Raw genomic sequence first — 15908 nt, forward strand, 5'->3', positions numbered from 1 at the left:
TCAACCAAGCAGAACTTAAGTCGAAGCGTGCTAGATGAGGCTATATATATACCTCGTTAATGGTGTTAACCGGAAAATGGGCAAGCGCCTCGACTGCGGCCCTTGAGCACCTCGACACCCTGGGCCAGTTCTTCAATGCCCTTGCCCACAGTCTGCTTGGGACCGATTTCCTCAAAGAGAAAGCCCTGCGGCATCATCTTCTCCGAGCCGGGGACGATGCCACCCAGAAGTCGAGTGGCTAAGCCCGTAAGACCCCAGCGGGTCCAGACAGTAGCCGGGTTGTAATAGGGATGGACAAGGTAGTCGTGGTGCTGAATGCGACCCGTCTTGGGGTTCGGCTCCGAGAAGAAGATGAGTGGGGTGAAGCGAGGAAGCATGAGATGGCGCATGACGAAGCGGCGAACAATGAGGGCTGCGTAGGCGGTGAAGCCGGCGACGATGCCAGGTTCGGCGTAGCTATTTGTGCTCCCATGTCAGTTTCTGGGGTTATCATCATCGCCACTCGACCCTTTCCGCAAAGTGCCAATCGGCAGAGGCAGGGAGGGAGGCGCGTAAGGCTAACTCACCTGAACGCATCCCGCACCCGGTCACCCATGAGGACGGTAAGAACCTCCTGAGCGAAGGGCTTAGCGAAGCTTGGGACGGACCAGATCATCATGCCCATAAGCTGGCCGCTTGGCTGGAGGTTGACCTTGGCGGGCTTCATAACCTCGATCTCGTAGCGTTTCGCCCAGGCGGTGATGTCCTTGGCGAACTCGATGCCGTCAGCCCACGATTCTTGAGTCAGGTAACCCTTGTACTCAATGTCCATGGCATCGCCGATTGCCTTCCAGTGAGTACCAACGGCACAGACCTCCATGTCGGTAAGGGGGCGCCACTCGTAGAGTTCCATGAAGCGTATCGGTTCGGTGACACAGACGGACAGAGTGTAGAGAAGGTCGGCATTAGAGATCTGGCCGGCGGCCTTGTAGCCGCTGTGCAGGTAGTTCATGCGGGCGATTGCCTTAAGAGCTCGGTCAGAGGTGGGTGGATTAAGAGAGAACCTAAGGAGTTGATCGATTAGCAGGCGTTGAGCTGGGTTGGCGTGACGTTTCTAGCTTACTCTCCAAAGAGGATGGTAGTATCTTCATATCTATAAAAGATGGAGTATCAGCCAACAGAAGTCTCATGGTGTGTAAGATGACTATGAAAGGTTTTGAGGATCGGTTGACCCGGGGTTGGCTTTGCGAATATTTGGCTTGATGCCGTGGTGCAGCGTTACCTCTTTGGTGAGTTGTGGGGATCCGCAAGATTCTTGGTAGCAACGATAAGCTTTGAAATGGTCGAAATGCCATAAGTCTGAGTGGTAAAGATAGTTAGGGAATGAGATGAAGAGTGGACAATAAAGGCGGGGGGGAAAACCTTGAAGAGGCCGAACTGAAGAGCCAAGGTGTAGAACTTGGGGAACTCGAACTCAATCATGTTTCTGATAATGACATGGGCATCATTGTTGGTCATACGCGCCAGAGAAGCTCGATCGGTGTAGCCCAGGCGCTTTTGGAGGTTATTGATGCGCCTGAAGCGGAGCGAAGCACAGAGGACAATCCAACCGGCAAGCAAGGCTGCTAGCATTGGGATGATGGGCAGAGTGGCAGGCATGGATGCGGTGTATGCCAGAATGCGTGCCGCAGTGTAATCAGTAAAGGTTTGAGAGCGCGTGAAGTTGGTGGGCTCATCGTCCATGGTGTTTGGCGTATAGGTGATCTGCACAGGGCTGCACCTTCACTGAACACAATCAGAGGCCAATCAAGGGATGGTAGTGGTTCTGTTGAAAATGTCGAGATGTTTAGGGCAATGGATCATTCCACCACAAACGATATGAGGAAGGCAGTAGCACTAGGAGAGGTAGTGTAGTGATGCTATTCCTGTGCCGGCCACGAATAAAAAGAAAAAAGAAAAAGAAGAGGGGAAAGAAAGAAAGTCAGTCGGCAAATGTACTGGTCGGCAATGGTCAGCAAAAATGAAGCAGAGGGCAACTAAGTGAAGATCCTTGTAGATAGGAGCGTCTTTCCATATGACACGAGTGGGATAAGGTGGATGAGGCAGGGGAAGAAGAGTGGATATGCGAGGCAGGTAGGACTGGCTAGTGACAATGTTACTTGGCTTGTCCCAGCGATTTTGCTGATTTCCGTCAGTGATAACTGGGAGCCTAGTGGCTGTTATGCACGTGTTAGGCAATGAGAGAGTGAAGTTTCATTCAAGTGGAGTGAATGTAGGTTGTAGGCGGGGGAGGCGAAGAATGAGCCATCTGATGGCCAAAAGAAGTGCGAAGCCCGAAGGAGGAAAGAGGCAGAAAAAAGTGAGGTAGTCAAAAACTAAGCAGAAAACACCATAGTCTTTCTCCTCCCCTGCTAACACTACCTGGTGAGAAGGCTGAGATGGAAGGATGCAGGGGTGGAACAGGACCCTTGCTAGCCCTTTCGGAGGGCTACTAGCCTAGAATGCGGGGTCTGAGCACTAAGTGTACCATGTCTAGTCGGCCGCCATCGGTGCTTGTACTTCCTCAGTATTTTGTCCGTTGTGGGACAGGGACACCTCGGCCCGTGATCATCATCAAAGGTGGGACAAAGAGCCAAGAGGGGTCTATCCTATCGGTGAGTGATGCACTGGGGTTCTGATAGGATAATGGCCAAGGCAGGCAAAGGTCAATGAATGACTGCCGAAAGCGACTAGATGAGCTAAGAAATTAGAGACTCTTAAAAGTCCCGTCTGAGTAAGAACTCTCGTATGAGTGAAGCAAAACTTGTGTCAGTATTACGATGGAGTCTAATCCGACGCGCCACAATGAGTTGGGCGGATAGTAGCGCTCTCCATACCTCTCAAAGGATCACATCTGAATATGGAACATGTCGTCTGCCACCGCCAGCAACTCATTTGGGAGCCTCTGGTCTTTCGTCTATTTCGAGTTGAATGCTTAGTTGGCTTTTCTCAATCTACCTTTATGAAGACGGCAAAAGCCAAGAGGCAGCTTCGCATGATTTTAGGGACCAAGGTGTTGGTTAATAGCCGAATATGCATGCAAGCCAACGTAAGCTACACCTGGTGAAGAGCAAGATGTCATCAGTCAGTTTGTAGCAGCCATCTAATATCCTGAATGAGATAGGCAAGGAAAGAGCTTCTGGCGCGATGAATAAGGATGTGGCTAGTTTGTCAACACCTGATGGAAGTGATTGAAAGTATAGGCTCGTTGTCGAATCTTTCTGGTGGGAAATAGATGACATGTCTAGAGACAAAGTGTAAAGATAGTGTGATTTCAGCGACACTAAAAACAAATGCTCGCCTGCGTGTAGAAGTTGGTAGGTAGAAAACTTGAGATACGACCGCGAGTGAAAGGAATGGGGCGGATACTACAGCCTTGATGTATGATGGCTCTAGCCAAAAAGAGGATATCAAAAGAAGGTTCAAAGGGAATGGGTAAAGAGCTATCCAGAGTAGAAATTTAAAGAAACTCAGCAACAAGAAAATGCTCGGGGGGGGGGGGGGGGTCATCAACGGCAAACCCAGGAGAACCCATGGGTCTTGTGGAGGAAACGCCGGCCCGCTGTGGATCATGTGCCACGAAAGAGGTTAGCCTGGGCCTATTTACAGCCCTGGCCACTCAGAGGCCCGGCCGATGTCCATCAAAACCCACAATAGAATGAACGGTTCCACTCTGCCCTCCAGGCGCGCGTCTAACTTAAGCTTCATTTCCATCATTTCAACCTTTTGACAACACACTTCTGTCGTTTCGCCCATCTCCCTCTTTTTTTACTCCCCCTTTGGTACCTGCTTGAGCCAAGTGGTTCATGTACTTTCAGCCTGTGCGTCATGCAAGATTCTATGCAATAAACCGCTCTCCTATGATTGGATGCCCGTTGAGAGACAGCTCTGCCATTCGTCGCCGTCTACCCCTGGTGGCTTTAGTGTTTTCTGCTAATCGGGACGTGGATCGCTTCGAGGTATGCTGCTGGGCCCTTGCTGCCAACACATACCGTTCACTGCTGCGAGTTTACGGCAAGGCAGCTTGGTTGGCCCGCGGCGCGCGCGCCCGCTTCCAAACCAATGCGACTGTCCTGCCTCATCTCTCGTGCCGGACCCCATTGGCCTTTTCGCCGCCATCGTGGGGTCTAAAGTCCGCTCCAACAGACTTTGGCGGCTCGAAACTCACTCCATCTGCCCGTGACTACCTTGCCCTTGCTTGAAGACCGATCGACCCCACGGATGGCGTGGCATGATCCAGCCCTAAACAGAGACGAACCTCTCCAGATGACAGCCTCACAAGCGTGGAATGGCGGGCGCCTACTCATACCCAACACTTTTGCTAATTTCGACCCTCTTTTCCCGGCCCCATTCTCTTCCCGTTTGAGCCCTCTGTTTCTTTCTTCGGCACCCCGGCAGCCGTCCGATCCCGCCAAGGACATTGTAGCCGCCCTCCAGACCCGGCCAGTTCTACGCGCCCAACTTCAGACAGACGCCCATCCTCACAACCCGTCTAGCCAATGCCCGCCGGACTCTACCTTGAAATCTGCTTTTTTGGACACACGAGACGGGTTTCATGGCAGCTCTGGCAGCTCTTTTGCTCTTGTTACGCCAAGCTGTCCTGTTTCAGATTCTGATGACCCTGGTCTCATTTCAACCGCGCTTCTATGTCTCTTTGTCTGTCCACCAGGTCGTGATGTTGCTTAAAGTAAGGCCCAGTGTCCGGTTCCTCGACCATCTCTTGACCTTGTGTTCGTCTCCCAAGCAAACCTCATTCCGCCTTAACAACATTTTCCTTTTTCTCCATCTCCTTTTTCTTTTCCTTTTTCCTTATTTCCTTCCTGGTCTTCGTCATCGTCATCGCCTTCGCGTTTCCTAAACCAGATTTCCTAGATTTCTTCTGATATCTCTTCTGCATTCGCTATCTCTCCTCCGTTGTCTCATACTCGGCCATCGCCATCCTTGATTTTACCTCCAGGCGAGGCTCAGATACCAGCATCAAAGACACACTTCTATCTACCAAGAATCTGGTTCGCAGCTTAATTTGATAACCTGCATTCGTTAAATCTGCACAACACACACATAGCAACTTACTAGTTGCTCCATCTTCTGTCGTTCCACCAAGATATCATGCCCGAGCACACCCGGGCTTCCAGCTCGAATCATAACCGCTACGTCAACTCCATGCCTGTGTCTCTCGCTCCTGCGGCGAATCCCATCGCCATGTACAACCAGCGCATGGCGATGCCGCAATCAACCTACTATACAGTGCCCTCGTCTGCTCCGATGCAGCCGCAGCCGCAACCAACATACGAGAGCTACGCCCCCGTAACGGCACCCCCCGTTTCCGTACCCCCTATGCAGCACCGCGCCTCCTCGGGGGCCTGGACCCCACAGGATGACCAGCAACTGCTCACGGCCCGCTCTCAAGGCCTTAACTGGGGTCAGATCCAGATGGCCTACTTCCCCAATAAGACTCCCAACGCTTGCAGAAAGCGACACGAGCGTTTGATGGAACGAAAGGGAGCCGACGACTGGGACAATCGCAAACTTGAACGCCTGGCCAAAGAATATATGAGCATGCGGAAGGAGATTTGGTCCACTCTCGCAGCCCGCACCGGAGAGAAGTGGAACGTTGTCGAGTCCAAGGTATGAATAAACATGGCTGGCCCAACCGGAGAAATATCTTACTGACTAGGCGCCCTTACCAGTGCATGTCCAACGGACTCAAGAATCTTCAAAGTGCGGCCCGTGCCGGGGCCAGACGCGAGCGCCTGGAATCGGGGCAGCCACTACCACCAGGGTATGACGATGATAGCGGCATCAGCGGCCTCGGGTTAACTCCAGTTGACGAGCTAGACGCGTCCTACAGTAGCCCGGAGACCGTGTCTTCCGGACATTCCACGAGCGGTGGCAGCACTACCTCGGCTGCCGGTTATGTCACCTCCTTCGGCCATCTTCAGCCCCTGCATGCTAGCCAATACGGCTACGGCCACACGGGTGCCCACCACGGATACACCAGCTCGGTATCTTCGAACGGCTCCGTGAACGGCGGATATGGAAACCCCGGCCAGTCACAATCACCCAGCCCATACCTCCATCCTCATGGTCAGAGATTGCCGAGCGTGGATATGGGAATCGATGCCATCATCAACAGACCCGGTGGCGGCGGTGGTGTGCAACCAATGTAAACGAGGTTGCATTCTCTTCACCAGAATGATTGACGCTCGCTTCATACTACAAAGAAAATGGATTAGGAGGTTTCGTCGCTTTAAGTTTGTTTTTCTTCTTTCTCATTCTTCTTTTTTTATCTTTCTCACTTCCATGTTGGCTACAAGCATCGTCCATGGGCAGTCAAGGGTGGTGTTCCAGGCGTTGGGACGGTTGATACAGAAAGGATAAGGGGTTTTGTCCCGCCTGGGTTTGCTTTGCGCAATGTGATAACAGTACAACGGCGACGAGTTTTGTCTCTGATAATGATGGACGGCGAGAGGAGGAAAACACCCGAGACAGTCACGACACTTGAGTGTATATTAGCATCTATAGATACCACAGAGGATGGGGGGGATCTGGTATGAAAAGAGAACCGGGACACGCAATATCTAAATGCTTTTTTTTTATCCCTCAACCAATTTCACAAACCCTCGCGAGTATCTAAATGGACAGCCACACCATCTAATCGAAAACACGAAAACACAAAGTTTACAGAGTGAGATCAGTATCTTTGAAACTAAAGTTCCAGACGGAGGGCCACAGCGGGGTCCGCTTCTTTCGATGACAAAGGAGCACACTATGATACATGCAATTCCTACACTTGGCGCCCCTACCACCGCCGCTATCTATTGCGCGGAGTAGGCAACTCAACAGGCATTTCTTCCAACTCGTCCTCCCACTCGTCCTCGTCGTCGCTACCCATGACACTGTTCCATACGCGGCCCCACATGCCCTTCTTCTGGAGCAGTGCCAGAACCATAACGACAGGCAGATGCCAGACGCTGGCCCAGAAGAGGCCCCTTGCTGAGCCCTTGTGGCCTTCGTACTTCCAGAACCGCACAGCCTCCCATAACAACCATCCGTTGACGGGCAAGCTTGTTACAGCAAAACTCCACTCCGTGACACCGGCAGCGCACAGTGCCACGCTGAGGGGGATGAAAGCAATGCTGTACCGGAGGGCCACGCGCGCGTTGCGAGCAGGGTTGGTCCACGAAAGCATCCTGAGTCCGGCCTTCTTGTACTCTTCCCTAATGGGCCATGACAGAGCCATGAAATGGGGAAACTGCCAGGCAAACAGGAGACCGGCCATGAGCCAGCCACCAATGGAGCTGCCGTCACTAGCAAGGAGCAGTTCCCGCCAGGATCCGTCGCCCGAGGCGGTTTCACCGGCAGCAGCCGCCCAGCCCATAAGCGGCGGAATTCCGCCATTAACTGCACCCAACCACGTGTTTGCAGCGCTCATGGCCTTCATCGGGGTATACATGCCGGCGTAGATGACGATATTGGCGCCTCCAAGAAATGCGACAGTCGGGTTAACGCCAAAATACAGCGCACCAACGCCGGTGGCGGCTGTGGCAATGGCAAACATGACGGCGGCCCTCTTGGAAAGCAGGCCTCTAACCAGAGGACGGTTCCTCGTGCGGGTCATCTTGGCATCAGTCGAATGCTCGTACAGCATGTTGAGAGAGTTGGCGGAAGCGGCGCACAGCGCGGTGCCGGTGGTCAAGAACAGAAGCGTCAGAGGGCTGAGCGAGGGCGACTCGGTGACTGCGGGGGAGAGGAAGGCGGGCACGGGGTATAGAGCGTAGGTGCCCATTGCCGTCAAGACGACGAGCGCCGACAGGCGGGGCTTCGAGAGGGATAAGAGAGTCGAGAAGATGCGGCGGGCGGAGTTGGCGGGCTGTCGTGCAGCAACGGTAGTAAGGGATGAGGAGGCATCTTGAGGAAGAGGAGCTTCAGAGGAGGGTGGAGCGGCGGCGGAAGCTTCGGCGTCGGCCTTACGTTTGGCGGCCTGGCGGCGACGATGTGGGAGATCGTGGTTTACGTCGATCGGCATCGTCTCGGAGCGGATGTTGGAGGAGGAGGTGGAGGCGGAGGAGGAGGATGATGATGATGATGAGGCAGACGAGGCTATCGAGGCAGAGGCGGAAGAGCTACGGCTCCCCGAGGGTCGAGGGCGAGCATTGGCGCGATCCAAGACGCCATTGGAGAGAAAGTAGCTTGTACTAAGACGCACGGCGGGCGCGGCCTTCGCTGCGGTGGTAGAGGCAGCTCGTCTCAAGACCAATGGCGACTGGATGATGCTCCTAGGGGAGCTTGTGGCCTGGAGGATACATTGGCGACACACATTATCGAGTAGGTAAGGGCGCAAGAACGTATTGGGAGCTGGCCGCATGGTTCTTGCTCTGCTCTGCGCTCATGTCGGCCTGGGCGAGGGGGAGAGAGGGTAAAAGAGTAGTCGGCAGCAGACAGTCGCTTTGTCTTTTCACTGACCCATGCAAGGTGCGTTCCTGTGTCGGGGATCGTATAAGAGGGTTTGCCACTGGTTGCAGAGACAGTGGCAGGCGACAGACGACGAATTGGTCGAGATGTCGAGACTGACGTTGAGCAAGAGAAATATCCAAGAAAGCCGCTGGCCGCGAGAGAATCAGGCGGGTTTGGAAACGGCCTTTGCGAATGGGCTGAGAAAATGTTTGACCAATCAAAAGGTGGCTGATGGAGAGCGAAAAGTGGCCCCACTTTCCCGGGGCTCTGATCTCGGCGATCGGCGGGCACTTAGTAAGATCCGACCCCGACCCCCGATCCTGCCCGTTCCGGTTACTCCTCGTGTTCATCTCAACAGGATGGTATCAAGATATAGCGACACATAACCAGCAACGAACGGTCCAAGTGTTTTACCTCTCTGCCTTGAGAAAAGAAAAGAATGCGGTTCAACACTACAGTTCGTGAGTAAAGAATAATTTCTGACCAGTACACTTAACCATCCTACTACCCTTAATTTCCCTATTTCTGTTGGTTTCCCATCAATTTCGGTCTTTTTGCCAGCTTATCTTGAACCTTGCCATCACTCCCATCGTTCTGCGTAGTGTCTAACTTGTTGCGCTTACGCTTCCCACCGGATGAGCGACTGTTTGTGTTCTCCTCGTTGTCCGACTCTGGCACCAACTCGTTTGAATCAGCTTGGCTTAAATCATCCTCTTCTCCGTTGTCCCGATATGTCGGGTCGTGCGGGAGGCCAGGACCTTTATGGGCTCTGCGTCTTCGTTTTCCCGCCTTCCCATTCATTTCGTCCTCATCCTCCACCTCGTTGACGTCTTCCTCTTCCTCCCCATCTCCTCCATCCGTGCCTTCATCATCATCTCTTTCAGAGATGTAGTCACTGTCGCTGCCATCTTCGCCATCTTCCATGCCAGGAGGCAGAGGGAGGCCCCAGTTATCGCTGTTTGAGTCATTATTCGGGTCATGCTGCCAATGATGCGTGGTCCGCGACGTGGGGCCATCCGTCGGACACATGGTCTTCTCCAGCTCAGGGTGTGCTGCGATAAAGGCATGCTTGAGCTGCGCGAACGTGTAATTTCTGCTTTTGCGAATCCATCCAACCCTGCTTGGTAGCAGTGGCTTCCCGTCGTCGGCATACTTGACTTGGCCTTCCTGTGGGGGTATTCGGCAGCTACGTTCCGGGTCCGAATGAGCCTATGGTTGCGTATTCTCAAGTCAGTCATCATCTCATCATCGAGTCAAGGGACTCAAGGTTGCCTTACGTTAACTTGAGTTTGCCTATCTGGATCATCCCTTCTGGGTGCTTTTCCACCTCTCTTTGGTGCCTTGCGGAAGCATCGTGAGCAGTACATGTCATCGTCCGGGACAAAGTCTGGATTTGGGGGTTTTTGGGCCTTTGCCTTCGCCTTTGGCTTTGGCTTAGGCTTTGGTTTTGGCTTTGGCTTTAAGGTCGTAGAAGATTTGGGAACGGTTCTTCCAAGTTTACTGCCCGACTGCCCAGCTGTGCTGCTTCCCTCTATTCCCTCATTATCTTGAGGAACCTCCGTCAGTAAATTCGTTTGGGGTTCCCTAGCTGGAGGACGCCTGAGCTCTGAGCAGTCGACAAGTTCTGGTCTCATCCTTGAGCCTCCTTGAAGAGAGGCATCCTCTTGATTAGCTTCCGGACAAGACCTGGAAGGTTGACCAGCAGCATCACTGGCTCGGTTAGCACCTGTGGGCTGTTTAGCCATAGCCGTTGACCCGTTTTGATCAGACATCCCATAGGCGCCAGAACGGATCATACCCGGGATAGGCTGCTTCCCCTCTTTGATTCTCTGTCGCATCCGATTCTCTAATCCACCCACTATATCGGCATTGTCCTGTCGAACGCGAGTTTCGAAATCCTCGGAAGAATGAGCCTTCTCCATATGATCATTCCATTGCTGCTGGCTCATGAAGCCTACCATGGCTCCGCATTTTTCAAAGTGCGGGCACCGCTTGTCACGCCTGTCCAAGGCGCTCTCGTTGTCTGGGTCCCATAGGCTATGGCCTGGATGAAAAGGTGCTTGGTCTACAACGGGCGGAGGTACCATTTTCTCAGCCAGAATGTCCCACAGCTGATAGACATGGCATTCCATGTGCGCCACCTGATATTTCCGCTCTTCCCATTCTCCAAGTTCAGGTTGTGCCTCACGCTCGTCCTGGGGCCTACGGAATAGCAGGTCGCAAAGGGGGCATTGTTTCTGGGGTATACCGCTGTGTCTGGTTTCAAAGTGTGCCAAAACCTCTGACGGCGTGAGTCCAAAAAGGGGTTCACGACAACCGTTAACATTACACTTAGACGGAGGGTCTTGAACGGGAGTTGGGCCGGGTTTGTCGTGCCACAGCAGAGGATGAGTCAAGTATCGAGAAGGGCCGCGGGGATGCTGCTGTTTTCTAATCAAACTTCTGGTGGTATTTTCGCCGACGTATAATGGATCTACAGGTAGGTCCCTGTCCTTCCAGTAACTTTGGGGGTAGATGTCAAATGGCGTGATGTTTGGAGGTTTCTTGGCGTTGCAGCTGGTAATGTGCTCCTTGATATCATTTATTGGCGCCTGCACGCCATCCTTGACAAAACTGATTTGGCAGTATGGACAAAAGCAGCCCAGGTCTCCAAAGAAGCCTCCACAGTGTTTCCGGTGCCGGTCAATGTCATCGTCCGCAAGACTCCTTAGGGAGAAACCGCACTTGGCACAATGTGGCTTCTTGGAGTGAGATGTCCCCTTGCACCGATGTGGAAACTCGTCATATGGTGCCAGTTCATCTGCATCGTGCTTGCTGTTCCATACATTATCACCACACATTTCGCAGAACGTACAGCGCCCTGCTCCGTCCGCGAGGGGAACACAGAGGCGATCATGATGCTCACGCTCCAACTTATTTCTGAGCGCGTGATGATCACGACCACAGCGATCACAGAAACGATACTCGGACTCCTTGCCGTTGGCCTTGGTTGGCGGGCTCAGTCTAGGAAGCGGTCCGGCTACAGGCCTGGACCGTTCCATGATCCTAAATCCGGATAGGCTTGCCGATGAAGGAATCTCCGTTTCGTGGTTTCCACGTGCATTTCGAGCCCGTGCTAATGATACGGGATGGTGTCTTGCAGAAACAGCAGAATGGGATACATCTGGTGCCTCTATAACCTTTCGGAACTCATCTGCGTGCGCAACCTTGAAATGGTCGTTCTTTTGCTTTTGAGACCAGTGGAGGAAAAGCTGAACATCACACCAAGGACACTTTGCTCCAATGTGGGCCTCTTTCAGATGCTTTAGAAGCTCTTCTTCCTTGTTCAGGCGGCAGATGAAGTCGCACTTCTCGTAGGGACACTTGTTGAGACGGTCGAGAACCATGCCGCGAACTGTCCAAAGGTCGTCTTGTAGCTTTCGCTGTTCTGTCACTGTAAGCACGTTTTTGACCACCATGGGCATCCGGCTTCCTCCGATCCTCATGACTTGTTCAATCGGCGGTGCGTTAATGGGAATGCCAGGGTTAAATATTCCCTTGTCAAAAACACTAGGTTGCTTTTCCCAGGTCTTTTCGCGTGGCTCCTGGCAACTCTCCCGCGTCCCTTTTGATTTCGGCCGCCTCTCAGTATTTGGAGGCTTGGGAAAGTGATTGCTAGGTTGTATGAGCAACGGTACGCCTAGTTCTGGGCAGAAACGGGCCACCTCTCCATAACGAGGTCCCCACGGAGACTTGTCCAACTGTTTGACTGTGTTCCCTTTCGTTAGCAACATTCATCAGCTCTGTCGAGGAGCGGCTTTGCTTACCGAAGTCGGAGGCGTCATCTTTTAGAATGGTGATACGCACTTCTTGTGCAACGATAAGGCGTCGTATCATGGCTAACTCACCATCGGGGGCATTCGCTCTTAGGACAAATTGAGGTTTATGCCAGCTGCTAGAAGCTTCCTTTGATACAGAAGGCTCAATAAGAATAGAGTCATTCTCGGGGTCATACTTGATATCAGGGTTGCCTTCATACAGCTTTCGAACTTTGGACTTGAAGACTTCCATCCTGTGTGAATCTGCGCTGAATTCTTGGTGTTCACTTCGGCCATCCGTAGTGAGGAGTTTGCAAGGTTGGTGTCCATCGATTGGCTGGATAACGAAAAACCGACACGGCTCATTCAAGTCACCAACTGAATGCGCAATGAGTTTCGAGAGGGCCCTCTGGTCTTGTTCGCCACTGTTCGGACTTCGATGATTCCATCGAACTGGTTTGTGTTCTCCCGCAGGGTACAAAATGGAAGCGTTGAAGAAGTCCGATCCACGCCAGATACGATAGTGCGAGGGATTTACAGGCATGTTTGCGGACTTTGTTAACATCTCAACTGTCTTGAGAGCGCTTTGGTAGGGTTTCTCGGCGCTTTTTTGGCGATAAACTTGTCGATTTCGTAGGGTGGAGGGCGTGCTAAGACTCCCGGGCAGGTAAAAGATGACCGAGTCTTCTTCCAAGGAGTGCATATGAACAGACAGTGACTTTCCCTTGCTAACAGATGGGTGCAATAGGTTCCAGAGTCTGTGGTCTATCTCGAGACCTCCGTACCATTGTCTTGCATAATCTTTGATAGGACTGGCATCGCTGGATATGACAACGTCATAGTGACCACTTCCAGGGTTGTCTGGTCGACCTACAAGGACCTGCTGGGCGGTAGTGAGGAATGGCATGTACTGGTTGGCACCCCAAGGTCTTCGAGATGGCCATTTGTGTCCCTGCAGTTTCTCTCCGCAAAACGCGTAGTGAGGAGGCATCTTGAAGTACGCAACATCTTCGTAGCCCTCGCTACTGATATGGCTTAGTCTCACCAAAGTGATCAAAAAGCTACTCTTAGCAGGCTCCCACTCAGTAGGGGTGACTTCCCCCTGGCGGTGAACGAACCACACACACTCCGTGGTTGACTCGGAATTCTGGACCAGATACTGGGCGGCATCACTGTTATGGTCGAGGGGGATGCCAGCGTTGAAAGACCGCAAAACTTTCCTGGTTTTTTGGTCAATTTGAACAAGAACCATATCGCTCTGGTCGTGGCTTTTCAGCGAAAGGAGCTTTTTGACAGCCCCTTCAAACGTGTGCAGATTGCCAGGATCAAACTTGACTCGGCCCTGGAAGCCGAACAAGGGAACAAAATCAGCGCCTTGAGAACAAGAAGCAGATTTCTTTCCCGTCTCACTACCTCCAAACGGCATCTTATCGGAGCTGTCGCGAGGGCGGACGTGTGGTGGAAATCTCCGTCGAGAAACGGACGTATTGTGTCTGCCACTGATACTCGTATCGATGGTAGAAGCAGGTCGATTACCATGCTTGCGGAAGGCCCCTCCAGTAGGATTGTCATGACTATGTGGCACAGACGTTGGCACCATGGCGGTTGGCTTGCTTCCAGCTTTGAGTGAAGTCTTGCCAATGACATCTCTTGACCAATTTGTAGTGGGTAATGCACTTGAAGGAGCATTGGTACTGGGCTTAGTCGAAGCACCAGCAGTTGCTTGGAAGCATTTGGTTGAAACTGGAAATTTGGTCACAGAACTATCGTTTGCGTTTGTCTCATGACCAGGAGGGGCGGCCTGGCTGGCGCTGGTAGTTGTATCTGAAGGATGTCCACTGCCCGGTTCCGCATTGCGCTGCGTCTGGTATACCGGCTCTGGCATATCCTCATCATCATCATTATCGTCGTCGTCGTCGTCTTCAAGACCGCCACCGCGGAGACTCAAGCTATGAGACTGGGAAGCTTGAGGGAGCTGGGATGCCGGTACGGGAATGGTACTATAATGGGATTCCGTTCCTGCAAATTAGAGGTTAACAGCTTGCCAGGCTCCAAATAGATGGTTTCAAACCTCTCATATGATCATGGCCATAGTTCCGCTGATCGTGAGCTGTAAGGAAATGCAGCGGCGGTTGTACTTCAACTTCGCGGAGCTCGTCCCAGTCATCAACATCAAACTTTGGCTTAGAATGGTCAACAAGATGAGCCAAGACCGGCTCAACAGGTAGTCCAAAGTAAAGCATGGTGAACTTTGCGGCTAGAGACGGACTGCAATCTTTCATTCTACCGTTGAGAAGACCGTGGTAGCGCCTGGTGTTGTCCTCTTGGCAATCCCTCAAACTGCGAGGTTCTGTTGCAGGCAACAGAAGTTTTCTTTCATGCGGTGTGAAGTAACTATCCAGGATTTGTTCAATATGGACATCCGGTTGAGAAAGCAAGCCTCTGAAAATTCTTTCAGTCGTTATCCAGGCTTCATCAGTCAGCCTGATGAGAGGGTTGTACCGTTTCTTGGGCTCGATTGCATATTGCGACAGGATTGGCATGGCGCAAAGGAAGACAAGGCAGATTGACTTAAAGACAGGTAAAGAGTGTAAAGCAAAATTGAAGATGGAGGGAAGAAAGACGACTGATGTGTGCTGCGTTGCCACGAGGTACTAAGAACGACGAGGATATATTAACAAAATGACTAGAAGGAAACACGACCAAGTCCAAATGACCAGATCTAGGGATGCTGGCCGCCTTTGAAAAAGGTCATATGGTAATGCAAATTGAGATATTTTCAGAGCGCGCCTGCCATTGTTCCCTAGTGAGATAGGTGACACGAAAGTAGCTGCTGTATGAAGGGAGACATGGAACTCAAGCTTTAGGTACGCAGTGGTTACAAATTTTGAGATTAAGCAGCGTGAATTGCCTACATATCGTCGGCAGACGTTGCTACTATGAAGACCTATACAGCGGCATAGAAGCATCGGCGAGCTCGATGCTGGCCTGTAATACCGCTCTTTTGCAGATTGACCCCGTGGCTTTTATGGTAAGGAGCAATGCAGGCTGGTGCTAGGAAAAAGAAGAGTGTCGATCAAGAGGACAGACCAAACGGTGATTGAGACAACAGGCATTGCCAACTATCCGTGGAAATAGCCATGATGAGAGACTGGAATTTGGCAAGATATGTTTGTGGTTCTGATACTATTGTCTTGTGAAGACACCACATGGTGTCGATGGTTGTACGTTGGACACAATCAAGCACTGGACAAAGACGTGGAGGCAACATTGTTTTTTTGACCGGAAGCGTCTTCGAACAATCAACGGATATTATTCCATGAATGAGAGTGGAAATGGAACAGTAAACGAGAAACAGGACCGAGTGTATGATATTGTCGCTGTTAAAGAGTAGAGTGAGGGCGGCGTATGTTATTGACTTGGACTTGTGTTTTCTGTCTTGAGGAACACCTACAATTGCATTGAGGGTACGTGTTTCCCAGTGGGCTGCACCAAGTAACAGTGCCATTGCAAGGTGCTAATCAGAATTCGTACGCTGCGCTTCCGCTTGCCCAACTCATTGATCAAGAGCATCCGCACTCCATAAGTGCCACCCCAACAAACGGACCGGAAACTGCCCGTGCCACTGCCTTGTCT

The 15908-nt window shown here is 52.1% G+C and overlaps 4 protein-coding genes across 4 annotated transcripts; 1 reads left to right on the plus strand and 3 right to left on the minus strand.

Annotated features, from left to right (window-relative positions):
• Positions 1 to 65: 65 nt before the first annotated feature.
• On the minus strand, positions 66 to 1722 carry CTRU02_215297 (uncharacterized protein; the record flags this gene model as incomplete). The annotated part of the gene is made up of 5 exons (XM_036731492.1): positions 66 to 456; positions 567 to 1076; positions 1103 to 1132; positions 1262 to 1338; positions 1402 to 1722. The coding sequence occupies 5 exons, from the start codon at positions 1720 to 1722 to the stop codon at positions 66 to 68; spliced, it is 1329 nt and encodes a 442-aa protein (XP_036576701.1).
• A 3405-nt stretch (positions 1723 to 5127) lies between these two features.
• Positions 5128 to 6188, plus strand: CTRU02_215299 (myb family transcription factor; the record flags this gene model as incomplete). Its single annotated transcript, XM_036731494.1, has 2 exons — positions 5128 to 5646; positions 5709 to 6188. The coding sequence occupies 2 exons, from the start codon at positions 5128 to 5130 to the stop codon at positions 6186 to 6188; spliced, it is 999 nt and encodes a 332-aa protein (XP_036576702.1).
• Positions 6189 to 6832: 644 nt separating this feature from the next.
• CTRU02_215300 (protoheme IX farnesyltransferase) lies at positions 6833 to 8386 on the minus strand (the record flags this gene model as incomplete). The annotated part of the gene is made up of 1 exon (XM_070206428.1): positions 6833 to 8386. The coding sequence occupies one exon, from the start codon at positions 8384 to 8386 to the stop codon at positions 6833 to 6835; it is 1554 nt and encodes a 517-aa protein (XP_070059867.1).
• Positions 8387 to 8994: 608 nt separating this feature from the next.
• Positions 8995 to 14815, minus strand: CTRU02_215301 (uncharacterized protein; the record flags this gene model as incomplete). Its single annotated transcript, XM_070206429.1, has 4 exons — positions 8995 to 9684; positions 9753 to 12223; positions 12282 to 14291; positions 14344 to 14815. The coding sequence occupies 4 exons, from the start codon at positions 14813 to 14815 to the stop codon at positions 8995 to 8997; spliced, it is 5643 nt and encodes a 1880-aa protein (XP_070059868.1).
• Between the last annotated feature and the right edge of the window lie 1093 nt (positions 14816 to 15908).

Source organism: Colletotrichum truncatum (assembly GCF_014235925.2).
Source record: "Colletotrichum truncatum strain CMES1059 chromosome Unknown Contig_0015, whole genome shotgun sequence".
In the NCBI taxonomy this organism is placed as follows: domain Eukaryota; kingdom Fungi; phylum Ascomycota; class Sordariomycetes; order Glomerellales; family Glomerellaceae; genus Colletotrichum; species Colletotrichum truncatum.